Below are 13,951 nucleotides of genomic sequence, written 5' to 3'. Positions count from 1 at the left end.
AAATGTCTATGAGAACAGACATATTTCATAATGAAGTAAGCATAGTATGTACCGATCTCTGCGGATTATTAATTACCAGTTAGTAATCCTACGATCAAGAACTATTTAATTTTAGAGTTATCATCTTTTTAGGTCTCACTATTATGATCTCATCATAATCCATAAAAAGCTTTACTCTAAACTATGATATATCTTATTTAAACACTTAAATAGATAGAGTCCGTAATAAAAACAAAACAAGTCTTTTATTAAAATCAATGAAATCAAAACAGATTATATAAAAAGTTATTTCTAAATCCTAATAGATGATTAAACTTAGGACATATTCCTTTCACTTAAATTAATAAATTATTTAATTTTAAATAAAATTTAATATATTAACTTTAATTAAAAAATGTATCAAAATAAAATTGTAGAAAATTTTTATACCCAAAAATAAAAACCAAAATCCGGAAATCGACATTCCCGTTAAAAATACTGAGCTATACTCGCTAGTCACTTCTCCCTCCTCCAGTCCCGAGACTCAAAAAAGAAAGAACAGTGTCCGGTGAACACAATAGACGCCCAATGAATGGATAGTCAAGCTCAAACACAGTTCATTCCTCATCTCTTCATACTCCTCTTATTGCTTCCATCTCTCTCTCCGGTAATCTCTCTCTCTCTCTCTCCCTTCTCTCTCTCTCTCTCTCCCTTCTCTCTCTCTCTCTCTCCCTTCTCTCTCTCTCTCTCTCTCTCTCTCTCTCTCTCCCTTCTCTCTCTCTCTCCCCCTTCTCTCCCTTCTCTCCCTCTCTCTCTCTCCCTTCTCTCTCTCTCTCTCTCTCTCTCTCTCTCCCTTCTCTCTCTCTCTCTCTCCCTCTCTCCCTCTCCCTCTCCCTCTCTCTCTCTCCCTCTCTCTCTCTCTCCTCTCTCTCTCCCTCTCCCTCTCCCTCTCATATAGCCGTTTCATGTAACCAAATTAATTATGCATATTTTATTGTCTACTCTCATATTGACTGCTTTGTAATTAGTGTATAAATATCAGTTTGCTTTTGTGAATTGTGTATCTAACATAACTGTTCAAAGAGGAGTTGTAGAAAGATGTAATTTGTGAAGAAACTATTCCATTGATTGTACAAATAGATCTGGAAAATGACACTATATATATACATCATCTAACATATATCATCTGTAACTACTTTCACAGCTTGAGAATAGAATAAGAGTAGTGCTAGGTACCCCAAATTCATCCCCCAATTTTTTTACCAAATGACGTGGCATACAAGTGGCACGTTTTGATTTGGGGGCGCATATATATGCACGCGTGATTTAGATTAGTTTGTTTTTGAACAGTAGAAGGAATTCCAGTATAGTCCGAGAACTTTCCAGGAAGAACTCTTGTTCTAGTTGGTCTAGCTTGTTGTGCTTGACCAACTGTCGAGTCAGAATTTGAGTGGGAAGGAGACACTCTATGATTTGTTGTCTCAGAAGAAGACACAGGAAGGTCATTGGTCCGAGGAGAAGACTCAGGCACTGGACTAGAGATATTAAAGTCAGGTGGAACCTCAATATTAGGAGATTTAGGTTCTAAATCATCTTATGAAGGAAGTATGCGGAGGAAACATTAATGTAGAATTAGGAACAGAGGGTTTGTAAGGAAACACTGTTTCATAGAAACACACATCTCTAGAAGTAAACATGTGACCTGTATCAAGATTCCCGAGTTTGTATTCTTTCTGATTTTGAGGATAACCTAAAAAGATGCACAGCTCGAGATGTAAATTGGTCTTTCCTATGAGACAAAGTGGAAGCATATGACATACAACCAAACACTTTTAAATGCGTATAAGAAGGTGATTTATGAAACAACATCTCATAAGGAGACATATTATTAAGAACAAAGGATGGTGTTCTATTTATCAAATGAGTTGCTGTAAGTAAACAATCTCCCCATAAATGTATGAGAACATTTGATTGAAACTTAAGAGCTCTAGCTACAGATAGGAGGTGTTTATGTTTGCATTCCACCGTACCATTTTGTTGAGGAGTCTCTATGCAAGAACCTCTGTGGCATTGTCAGACCTAAATATAGAACAAACTTGAGACTTATTGCTCAAAAGAAGTGTCCAAGTGCACCTAGTACAGTCATCCACAATTGTGAGAAAAGAAGTACATGTACTATAGGTTTTATGTGTATATGGTCCCCACATGTCACAATGTACTAGTTCAAATGGTAAAGCAGCATGACTATTACACTAATGTTACATATAGAGAGTGTTTTTTTAATAACTTGGCCAAGTCAAATTTACAAGCTTAAAAGAAGTACAGTACCTCGGTTTTTCTCTTTAAATTTTAATTTGGGAGACAGTTTTATGCTTAAAGTTATTTGAGAGAAACATACCAAATGATAAGTGAGTTGAGCAACAATGCCTTAATTTCATTTAATTTTTCCGTGTTTTATGAATCTGATTGTGTAATTTTGAGCAGGCTGGTGCTCATGAGGTTGAGAATTCGAGCTTGTATCCTTTGGTTGTGAGTACCTGGCCTTTCTTGGAGGCTGTTAGAGCAGCGTGGACAGCTGCTGATGGCGGATTTTCTGCTGTAGATGCTGTTGTGGAGGGTTGTGCGGCGTGTGAGGAATTAAGATGTGATGGTACAGGTTAGACTCTATGATGATTTATAGTTTTTACAGTTTAAAGTTTCTTAGATTAACGGAGATTTCAGTGTGTTTGTGAATGTGTTTTAACATCTTTTAATGTCCGTGCCTTGATCCTTAAAAAAAGTGTTACACATGAAAGGAACGATGACGTAATGTTTGTGAATATGTTCTTCGAGCATTTTAGAACTTCAAGTCATGCATTTTGTATTATCATAATCTAATTCAATAAATCTAATCTTGATCTACGAGAGACTACAATTCTGCTACCACTCGTGTACATATGAAATGGCAGGCGGGGGGATGAATGATCTGGAACTCAATGTAGGCTATAGTTCAGCATTTTCATTTTCTTTATTTAATATCTTTTTCTTTAACTATTAAACTGTAGTCACTCTGTCCCTCAAGGTCTGCAACAATAATTAAGTTTTAACAGGATGTGCATTTGTTTTTAATGATTTACTGTATATCTCGAATTGTACTCTGCAATTATATTACGTTTATTTTTTGAGGGGGTAGTGCTGTCACAATAGCAGAGCATTGCACTACTGCTTTGGCCTTGGGCACCCCACCCACTAAAAAATAAAAAAATTACATTACAGAATTTAAAGTATATAATGTTAATACATCCTTCAGCAATCCTAGATTTTTAAAACTGGTCCTTGAGAAAGTTTTGCAAATGAGTAGGGAGTGTATGTTAGGATATAAAAGCTCTCAAATGCAGATTAGTTTTTGTCAAGTGTTCATAAATTTCAAAATTGATCAATATTGAATTTCAGTGTCAAGTGTCAACTAAGAGATAACGTAGAACTTCTGCATCAACTTCTAATTTGTTTGAGACTAACTGTACCCTTTAATGTGCGGTTGAGTACTCTATGAGTTCTTACCTTATTATTTGTTTCTATTAAAAGCGTTGGTATTGTACTTGCAGTAACATTTTGTTATATAATATATACTATTTGATTTTTGTATGAACAGTTGGACCAGGCGGTAGCCCAGATGAAAATGGTGAATCTACTTTAGATGCTTTGATCATGAATGGGGTAAAGAGTGTAATGTTTTTTAGATTTAATGTGCTCTTCATGGTGACGTTGTCTCGCAAGCATTCACGTTTATGATCTACCTTGGGGTCTACTAAGACTTGTGTAGGTGACAATGGAGGTTGGAGCTGTTGGTGCAATGAGGTTTGTTAAAGATGGCATCCGAGCGGCAAAATTAGTGATGCAGCACACTCAGCACACTATGCTTGTTGGAGATCAAGCCTCAGCCTTTGCAATCTCTATGGGTCTTCCAGGACCTTCAAACCTCAGTTCACCCGAGTCGATGGATAAATGGATAAAATGGAAAGAAAATCACTGCCAACCAAATTTTAGGAAAAATGTTCTACCCTCTGATAGTTGTGGTCCTTATCAATATCATATTAAGGATTCTATAGACTATGATAAGACATGTTCAGTAAACAATTTGATGCAAACTTACGGGTCAGTAACTTCTCATGTTGATAGGCACAACCATGACACCATATCCATGGCCGTTTTTGATAGAGTAAGCAGTCTGGAACTTTCTTTGAATTAGTGAATCATGACAAAACTGAGTTTCTTTAATTGAATTTTATCTTTATTTAGATGGGACATATTGCTGTCGGCACTTCAACGAATGGAGCATGCTTTAAGATTCCTGGAAGGTATGTTAGATGCACAGATTGCCTTTTACACAGAATAATGCTAATACTAATACATACATGTACATAAGTCAGCAATTGTTATCATCATTTTGCTCTCTCCACTGATTCCCCTAACATCCTAGAATAATATTGATTGCTATAAGGCATTTAATTAATTGCTAATTTTTCCATAATCGTTTTTGAAGAATTAATTAAACATTCAGTCAATTAGCTAGTCTTAACATTTTAGGATGTATGACATGCTACTGACATATAGTTTCTGGGATAGAGTTCTGATCCTCAGATTCTTGGACTCTCGGCTCTATTAATCAGAAGTGGATTTTTAGATTTTATGGAGTATGGTTTAATTTTATATAGTAAGAAAGGTCCTAAATTGTCGGTTTTAGTAAGATATATCAGGTTAGCAATTGGTATAGGGAATTTGTGTAATATATCCCAAATTAATGGGTCACTTTATAGACAATATTCCATTATATACAAAAAATATGTCATAGGGTTTAATTTTTACTCATGTATAACCATCATATATATATTTAAGTTATAAAAATAATATATATCTACAAAGTATTACTAGAATACCCATCAGGCATAAAAGATTAAGTTTTAAGTGATCTTTGTTATGTGTGTTTTTTCGTACCAATTAGTTTGTCTGCCAAAACTAAACTATTTAGAAGATGCAAAACAAGGTTTTAAGTGATCACGTAGATGTGTTTTTTCATACTCATTACCTAGTAACTGTCAAAACTAAGGAATTTAGAATATGCACTCAACAATTCCTAGTGTCTTTCAAACAACTAACAACACCTATTATGAACAACTAACAAAACAATATATCATTGAATATAGATAGGTTGCTCTCAAATAACAAAACATAAATTTTCTTTTAACACAAGCCACACAAAAATTTAGTCATTAAAATAATTATTCCACTGGGCTTTTATTTAAATTAAAGTTCAACTAATTGTTGTTATAGATGCTTTTTGTTTTATGGAAAATACTAATTTTAAGTTCAGTTAAGAGTTTATACATTATTATTAAGTTATGAAAGTTAGGGATAAAAATGTATTTTAAAGATGCGGAGTAGTAAAATTAACCATGATTATGTAGCAAAAAAAAACAAAAAACCAAGATTAACTTTAAATTAGAAGAAATATTTGATTTGGGGTATATTTACAATTACTACTAAAAACAGGACATATTTATAAACCATTTTCTGAAATGGGACATATTAGAAAAAACCCTGATATAAAGTTTAGATTACATTCTTATGGTGAAAGTTTTCAGACTTCACTGTTTCCCTTTTTCCCATTTGTGCATAGTGAGCTGCTTGGGTATCTCAATAGTTGAAATCATACAAAGAGCGAATATGTGGTGAAGCCAGCCACCGGTGAAAGTTTTAAGACTTCACTGTTCCCCTTTTTCGCATTTGTGAATAGTGAGCTGCTTGGGTATCTCAATAGTTGAAATCATACAAAGAGTGAATATGTGGTGAAGCCACCTATTTACATCTGTGGACTGTGGTGCAATCAAGAGAATCGGTACATATTAAAATGACGTGTACAAGGTGAATAAAACCTTGAATATTAACCGGATATTCACAGAAGTTACACTTATCATTTTAAAAGTTACTAGCAAACAACATTTGACATGTACATTCTGTCATTGTCTTTCTGTCTGGTTTTCTGCATAATTTTCTAAAACGGATCTTTTCGAGAATGCAAGGGTTGGGGATGGACCTATTGCCGGATCTTCTGCATATGCTGATAATGAAGTTGGAGCATGTGGCGCAACTGGTGACGGTGATATCATGATGCGCTTTCTTCCATGGTAACTCATGTTTTCTGTTAAGTATTAAAAGAGGTCAGCAAATTGAGTATTATGCGTTCATGATATAATGATGTAATGATGTAATGATGTACTTTCTTCCATGGTAATTGGTAACTGATTTTGGTGTTAATGAAATTAGGACTCAGTTTTCATTCATATTTAGAAGAGAGATGTCCTATGGTGCTCTTCCCTATAAAATCTGAGAGCGTGAGTTTGGTATATTATATCCTTGAGTGACATATTACAAATTTGAATCCCCGAAATTTAATTGATTATCTTACTTTTATGTCCGGCCACACCTGGTATACCCATCTGTCCTAGGTACTTTGTAGCTGAAATTTTAGCATCAGATATATGCTTCATCAAGTTTGATATTTTATCCAACTTGTAACAAGATTCTGATCCACATTTTACGTTCAAATTCTAGTTATCAAGTTGTGGAGAGCATGAGGTTAGGAATGGAACCAAGACTTGCTGCCAAAGACGCAATATCACGAATCGCGAGAAAATTTCCAGATTTTGTAGGAGCTGTTTTTGCAGTCAACAAGAATGGAAAACATGCAGGGGCTTGCTATGGATGGACATTTCAGTACTCGGTCAAAAGTCCCCAAATGAAAGATGTTCAAGTCTTCACAATTGTCCCATGAATACCTTGAATGGCTCATATACTACTATTGCCTTGCACAGTTCTTATTAAAATGTTGTTGATTACTTAATGTTATAATGCTTATACAACGGGCGTGACGAGATAATTCAAGTGATCAACGGGCGTACGGGCTGAAGGGAGTATTACGGGCTGGAGGGAGTATTAAAAGAAATACAATAGAACTTTCTTTTTATTATACCAGATTCGCGGGGATCGTTTTTTATATCTGATAACCCTAAAGAGGGAAGACACACAGATATATAATAAACAATTATATACATGATTATATCCAAAAATCAGCATATTTCATTTAAATGTCTACAACCTCATAACAATACTCATATTGTGATCTGTTCCATAAACATTCTACTAATATCATAATTTAGCAATCATAAATTCAGAATAATACCTTATAAGTATCCTAGATCACCTATGGCTGTCAACCTGTCTTGGCTCTCCTTCCCTTCTCGCTTCCTTGCTTTGGGATATAGCCTGACATTGGGATCGCCTGGGATATCCTCTAAAATACTTAATAAAATATTATATCTGTCTTAACAATTACTAAACATAGACATAGTATAATATTTACTTTGATCTCACAATATTTTCTTGTATAGAGATTGTAGAGAGAAAGGTTTAGCTACTCATAGAAAATTTATAAACAGCTATTTTCATTGATGAAAATTTTTGATATCTCTTAATGATTTACAAGATGGCTTTTATAGAGTTTTTCAATCTCTGTTGATTCTACTAATTTCTATTTCTAAGATTCCCTTTTAATTTCCTCCGTTCTTTTTCTTTCCTCTTTTTCAAAAGCTGAATCCACTTTCTGTAATTTGTCTGCCATTCCACCTTCTTTTTGACTTTAGAGATAAAATTTCTGGTAAATGTCCTTGTCTTTTCTGCTGCTGTCTTTTTCTTCTAGTAACCTTTCTTCTTTGTTGCTGCTGTCTTTTTCTTTTTCCTGAAAATTATTATTATTATTATTTTTTTTTTATTTTTTTTTTTTTACAGTCACCAATATAATTTGGGCCGTAGCGTCATTTGTAATATGTTTTCAGTCACCAATTCTTATTGGGCCGAAATATCATTTGTAATATGCTTTCAGTCACCAATTCTCATTGGGCCGAAATATCATTTGTAATATGCTTTCAGTCACCAATTCTCATTGGGCCGAAATATCATTTGTAATATCCATAGGTCACCAATTCTCATTGGGTCTATCAATTCATCGTTATTATTACATTGTTAGGTCACCAAATTCTATTGGGCCTAACTTTCATCAAATAGTATTACATTGTATTATATGGTTAGGTCACCCTTTCAGGGCCTAACAAATATTTATGCAAAGGGATCAGAACATCCTTCTTCTTTTGTTGCTATATTCTTTAGAGTTGCCACTGGTCTCCGTCTTTGGCCTGATAATAAATTCTGATAAATTTCCTTTGTCTTCTGAGCATGATTGTGCTTTAAATCTGATAATCTTGCATGCATTTCGTTCAAAGCTGTAGTATCCCTGCTAATTATATCATTATTATAATAAATGGTTAGTATTTCTTCTGCTAATCCACCTTTACTTGTGCCAATGACACATGCCTTTCCTCCTCGTATCATATCTTCAAGTTTAGACTTCAATGTTGCTATGCTGATTGCTCTTTTGTTACACAACCAGTCGCCAAATTGCTCTATTGTACATGTCATGTCCGTCTTTAGGCTAGTATTTTCACCTTCTATAGTAGTATTCCTGCCATACTTAAATATTTGACAGAGTAATATGGGTTTTCCTGTTAAGTCAGTACAGGCATCAAAAACCTGTATACCATAAATTCCTCCTGGTCCGTATGAATTCATGTAAGATTGAAGGCTTTGTGTTATAGTTGATGGTAGTTGTGCTATACTTGATAAGGTTTCATCTACCATTATTTTGTCAATAAATCCTAAGAGTAATAGGTTTTTTACTACAGTTGAATCTGCGTTTTCCCTACAGATATACCTTGGGTATTTTCCAAATTTCCCATTTCTCAGGATTGTAGTATTGGTTTTATAATCATAGTACTTTTGTATTTTTTCAAAGGACTCGGTATATTCTTTGGTAAAGGTTACACGATCTTTTAGGGTAATGGTGTTGATAGTATTTTCTGGTATGGTTATTGTTTTGATAGTAGGAGTATTGGCTAATCTTGATACAAAGGTTTCTGGGGTTTTTTGTAGGTTGTTTAATATTCTGAGTTTTCCTTCTAAAGTAGTAGTGAGTTGGCTGATTTCCTCGTTAATAAAGTTTATCTGGTCATTCTTTTCCTTTATCTTCTGAATTACTTCTCCCACCTGTATCATAATACTGCTAATACTTTCCATTTTCCCTGCTAAGATAGTCTGCAAGAATATTTTTAGTACCTGATATGTTTTTTACAATAAAATCATAATAACTAAAAAATGCTTGCCAATTTCTTCTTTTATTTAATTCTGGTAAAGGGTCAATTTTATTGAATATAAATGATCTTACTTGAGTATTATCTGTTCTAACAACAAATTTTACAGGTAGTAAATGATAATGAAATCTTTTAATCCCTAATTTTACAGCTAATAGTTCCTTTTCATTAATATGATAATTCTTTTCATTGGGTTTCCATGTTCCAGCTGCATATCCACATATTAAAGGGTTTTCTTTATCAATATCATCTTTTTCAAAAGCTACTAATACTGCTCCCCATCCTATATCACTAGCATCTGTAAATAGTTCTAACTGATCACTATCTTTGGGTAATCGTAGTTTAGGTAAATTTTTTACCTTTGTTTTTAATGCTCTTATTGCATTTGTATGATCTTCCTTCCACTCAAAAGTTTTATTTTTCTTTATTAAATCTTGTAGTGGTTTTCTTAATTTTGGTAAATCTTTTATATAATCTGAAGCGTAATTTACTATTCCTAAGAATTGTTGTACTTCTTTTTTATTTTCTAAAATTTCTTTAAAATTCTTTATTTTTGTTGATATATGTTCTTGTAATTGAATTCCTCCAGAGTCTATAATATATCCTAAATATTCTATTTTGTGTTTAAATATTTCTGATTTCTTTTCTGATAATAATATTCCATGTTTTCTAATAGTCTGAATAAATATATCTAGATGTTTTGAATGATCTGTTAAATTATCACTAAATATTAATATATCATCTATATATACTAGAATAAAATCATTCATTTCTCTAAATATTTTATCCATTCTTCTTTGGAATATTTGTGGAGCTGTTCTTAATCCAAATGGTAGTACTATCCATTCATAATGTCCTTGTGGAACGCTAAATGCTGTTAAACATCTAGATTCCTTAGTTAATTTTATTTGCCAGTATCCACTTTTACAATCAAATTTACTAAACCATTTTTTATTACTTGTTTGGTTGATTAAATTTCTTTTATATGGTAAAAAATATCCATCAAATATAGTCTTTTTATTTAGTTCCCGATAGTCTATTACCATTCTAGCTTTTCCTTTTTTTACTTCATTATGATTTCTTACTAAAAATGCTGGGCTACTATGCGGGCTTTTACTTTCTTGTTTTAGTCCTAAGTCTAATAATTCTTTTATTTGAACTCCTAACTCCTTTTGATCTGTTGGACTATATCTTATTGGTCTGTTTCTAATTATATCATTAGGGTTTATTAGTTTTATTTCAGCATATATTTTTTCTTTTTCCCATAACTTCATTGGATGTTCTCCAAAATTTATTTTTAATGCCTTTACATATTTTTGTTTTAATAGTTCTAAATTTATTTTTCTTTCTGCTTTAATATTACTTATTTCTATTGATTTTACAGGTATTATTCTTTTTAATACTATCCATTTTTCGCAAGGTGTTAACAAACTTATCCTATCTTGTTTTATTATTTGAGTTTTAAAAGAATCTAAAAAGTTATTTCCTAGTAACATTTGTTGTTTCATATTATTATATTATAGGTAACCTAAATCTTATTTTTCCTAATATAAATCTTACATTTTCTGCTATTATATCTATCTCTTTTTTATGGTTATTGAATCCTGTTACTATTATTCTATTTTTTGTATGCTTCCATTTGTGTTGAGTAAATACTTCTTCTTTAGCTAAACAAATATCTGCTCCACTATCTATAAATATCTTTTGTTTTATATATTTCGTAGGTTTATATTCTACCTGTGCTTCAATATATATAGCTACCATTTTATTCTATTCAGTAGTTAAACTTTCATTATTACTATTATTTTCATTTATATAATTTATTTCTTCTGGTTCTGTTTCACTTATATAGAATACTTCTTCATCATACCAGTTATTATTATCTTCTCTTATGTATTCTAGTTTCATTATTAATTCGGTGGTATCTATGTATTTTACTCCTTTTTGCTGTAATTTAGGACACTTATTTGCATAATGTCCCTTTTCATTACAATTCCAACATTTACAATCTGCTATTTTTGTTTTATTTCTTTTTCTAAACTTTCTCTTATATCTAAATCTCTTTCTATTTTCAGGAGTATTTCTATATTTTTTAAATTTTCTTCTTTTAAATCTTCGATTAAATGGTTTATAAGGTCTATAGGTTTTATTTTGTTTTCTATAATATTCATTTTGATTATTATAATCTAGTTTCCTATATTTCCTATACTTCTTTCTAGTTTTATAATCTTGATTATCACATCCAAATATTAATTTTTTCTCCGTAAAATTACAGATTTCTCTTAATCCTTGTTTTTTATCCTTTTTAATTTTCTGTTGAATTCTATATTCTTCACATTTTCGAGTTAAATATGCTCTTAATAATCTAATTCTTTCTCCTAATGTATTTTCTTTAGGTTCTAGATTATTATATTCTTTAGTTATTTCGGTATTATAAGGTGAAGGTAGATGATCATAATACAGTTGTTGATATACTAAGCTTTCATTAGGTAAAAACTTAGCTTCATAAAAGAATTTAGTAAAACTTATAGTATATTCTGGTAATTTACTAATCCTACAACATTTCATATTATTTAGATACATTGTTATTTCTAATTTTCTTTCTACTGTTATATTTTCTTGAGCTACAAACCATCTTTCTCCTAGAAATTCTCTTTTTAATAATATATCAAATGCGTTTAACGTATCTTTCCAGCTTCTAGCATACGTTCTTACTTGTCCCTTTAATTCATAAATAATATTTTCTAACCAAAATGCTGCTTTTCCTATAATTGTTTTTGATATTAGTTCAAAAACATAATCCAGATCTTCTATATTTTTTGAATTCATTAAGGCTATATACATCCCTAAATTCCAGTCTTTTATTCTTCTACTTATTTCTTGATCGTCGTAGACATTATCTAAATCTAGAAAATATCCATTTATATTTATTCCTTGGTGTATTGATCCTATGAAATCTTGTACTTCATTTTGTTGTCCTATAGGTATATTTCCTGGCATTTTAATATTATTTTTAGTTATTATATGATCTTCTATTTCTTCTTCTGGGTATGCATCGTTATCCATTATATTATCTGATTCGGTTTCATAATTTGTTTGTTTATGTGAAGTTTCTCTTTCTTCTATATCACTTTCATCGCTTTTCTCTTCATTTGTTATTATTGCATTTACGGTTTTTCCGAGGGCTTCTAATATTTCTTTATTTTCTTTTATTACTATTTCCTTTTCCTCATTATCTGATTCCTCTAAGTAATTTAATCCTTCTTCTCCTAGATTACTATCTGATGTACTTGTATTACTGCTCTCATCTTGTTCTTTGTTCGTTTCTGGATTACTATCGTCAGACTTAATAATTTCCTTTCCTTTTAATTCTATTTTTAATTGATTAATCTCATTTTTTAAATTATCTATTTCTTTTAATACACTTATTACTTCTAACTTTGTTTCTTTTAATTCTTTCTTTTGGGTTTTATATTTTTTTTTATAAAATTTATATTTATTTAACCATTCTATATTAGTTTTAGTTTTTAATTTAGCATTTTCTTTTCTTAATTCTTTTAGTTCATCTTCTCTTATTTCTTGTTTTATAGGTTCATATTTTTGTCTTTCTTTTTCCAGTAACTCTTTTCCATGTTTTTTAAGAAATGTTATAGCACTATGTTCTGTTATAGACATTTTCCTAAAATTTTCCTGATTTATGAAGCTCTGCTAAACCATTTATTGTTCTTTTAACGCCTATAGTTATTTTCGGTTTTGCTTTGCTTATATCCATTAATATAGGTTCTTTAGTTCTTCCTATTACTGTTATAGGTACTAGTTCTGGTTCTTCTGTTTCATCTTTAATTACTTTCTTTTCTTTATTTTGTTCTAAACTATTTTGTATAATGGTTAATTTATCTAATATTTGTTTAAAGATTGGGATTTCTGATATATTCCATAACGCTGTTATTTCTTCCTTAATTATCTTTCTACTAATTTCTTGATTTTCTTCCATCTTTTTTAATATAGCGTTTAAACTTTCCTTTATAAATATTTCGTTCCAAATATCTTTTATTTGGTTTTCAGTATTATTCATATTTATAGGCTCGTTTTCTCCATTCTCCTTTAATTATCCATATTTTTCTTTTCTTACCTTTTATTTTCTCTAATTCTTTTATTTCTTCCTCTAGTTTTTCTTTTTCTTTTAAGTATTGTAGTTCTTTTTCCTGAGACATAATTAATGTTTCTTTTATTATCCTATTAATAGTTTCTATTTCATCTTTCTTTTCATTTATTTCCTTTTCAGGGTTCATATTCTGTCTATAAATCTTAATTTATTCTGATCATTTATTTCTATTCCTTCATTGGTTATATTATATTTTATTTCATTTAAGAAATCCATTCCTAATAATAGTTGATAACTAACGTCATTTTCTATTACTCCTAGGCTTATATTATATTCTAAGTCTAAAATTTTTAATCTCAATTTTATACTTTTTGTTATTATTGTTTCTCTCGAGCTATTTGGTTCAGTTATTATTTGAGGTTCTATTTCCTCACATTTGTTTGAGTCAACTTCAGTTATATGTATTTGACTTTTTGTTGCTCCGGTATTTATTTCTGTTATAACTTCTTTGGCAAATATTCCATTAAATATTATTGTTTTTATTCTTAATTTATCTGATTCGTAACACGGTAATTTTATTAAATCTAATTTTCTACTGGTCATACTCATTGATCTAACTAAATTTATA

At 31.0% G+C, this 13,951-nt stretch overlaps 1 protein-coding gene across 2 annotated transcripts; it reads left to right on the top strand.

Annotated features, from left to right (window-relative positions):
- Positions 1 to 469: 469 nt before the first annotated feature.
- Positions 470 to 6,935, top strand: LOC141678495 (putative isoaspartyl peptidase/L-asparaginase 3). 2 transcript variants are annotated; one of them, XM_074484832.1, is made up of 7 exons: positions 470 to 646; positions 2,464 to 2,635; positions 3,611 to 3,675; positions 3,782 to 4,177; positions 4,258 to 4,316; positions 6,039 to 6,143; positions 6,571 to 6,935. In XM_074484832.1, exons 1-7 carry the CDS (start codon positions 572 to 574, stop codon positions 6,788 to 6,790), a joined length of 1,092 nt encoding a protein of 363 aa, XP_074340933.1. In that variant the 5' UTR covers positions 470 to 571; the 3' UTR covers positions 6,791 to 6,935. The 2 variants fall into 2 exon arrangements, with proteins under 2 accessions (XP_074340933.1, XP_074340934.1); XM_074484833.1 differs by lacking the exon at positions 470 to 646 and having other exon boundaries at positions 2,561 to 2,635; positions 3,772 to 4,177.
- Positions 6,936 to 13,951: the final 7,016 nt, after the last annotated feature.

Source organism: Apium graveolens, chromosome 8 (assembly GCF_009905375.1).
Source record: "Apium graveolens cultivar Ventura chromosome 8, ASM990537v1, whole genome shotgun sequence".
NCBI lineage: Eukaryota > Viridiplantae > Streptophyta > Magnoliopsida > Apiales > Apiaceae > Apium > Apium graveolens.
The sequence above is the reverse complement of the archived record's forward strand: the minus strand, read 5'-3'. Positions and strand labels throughout refer to the sequence as shown.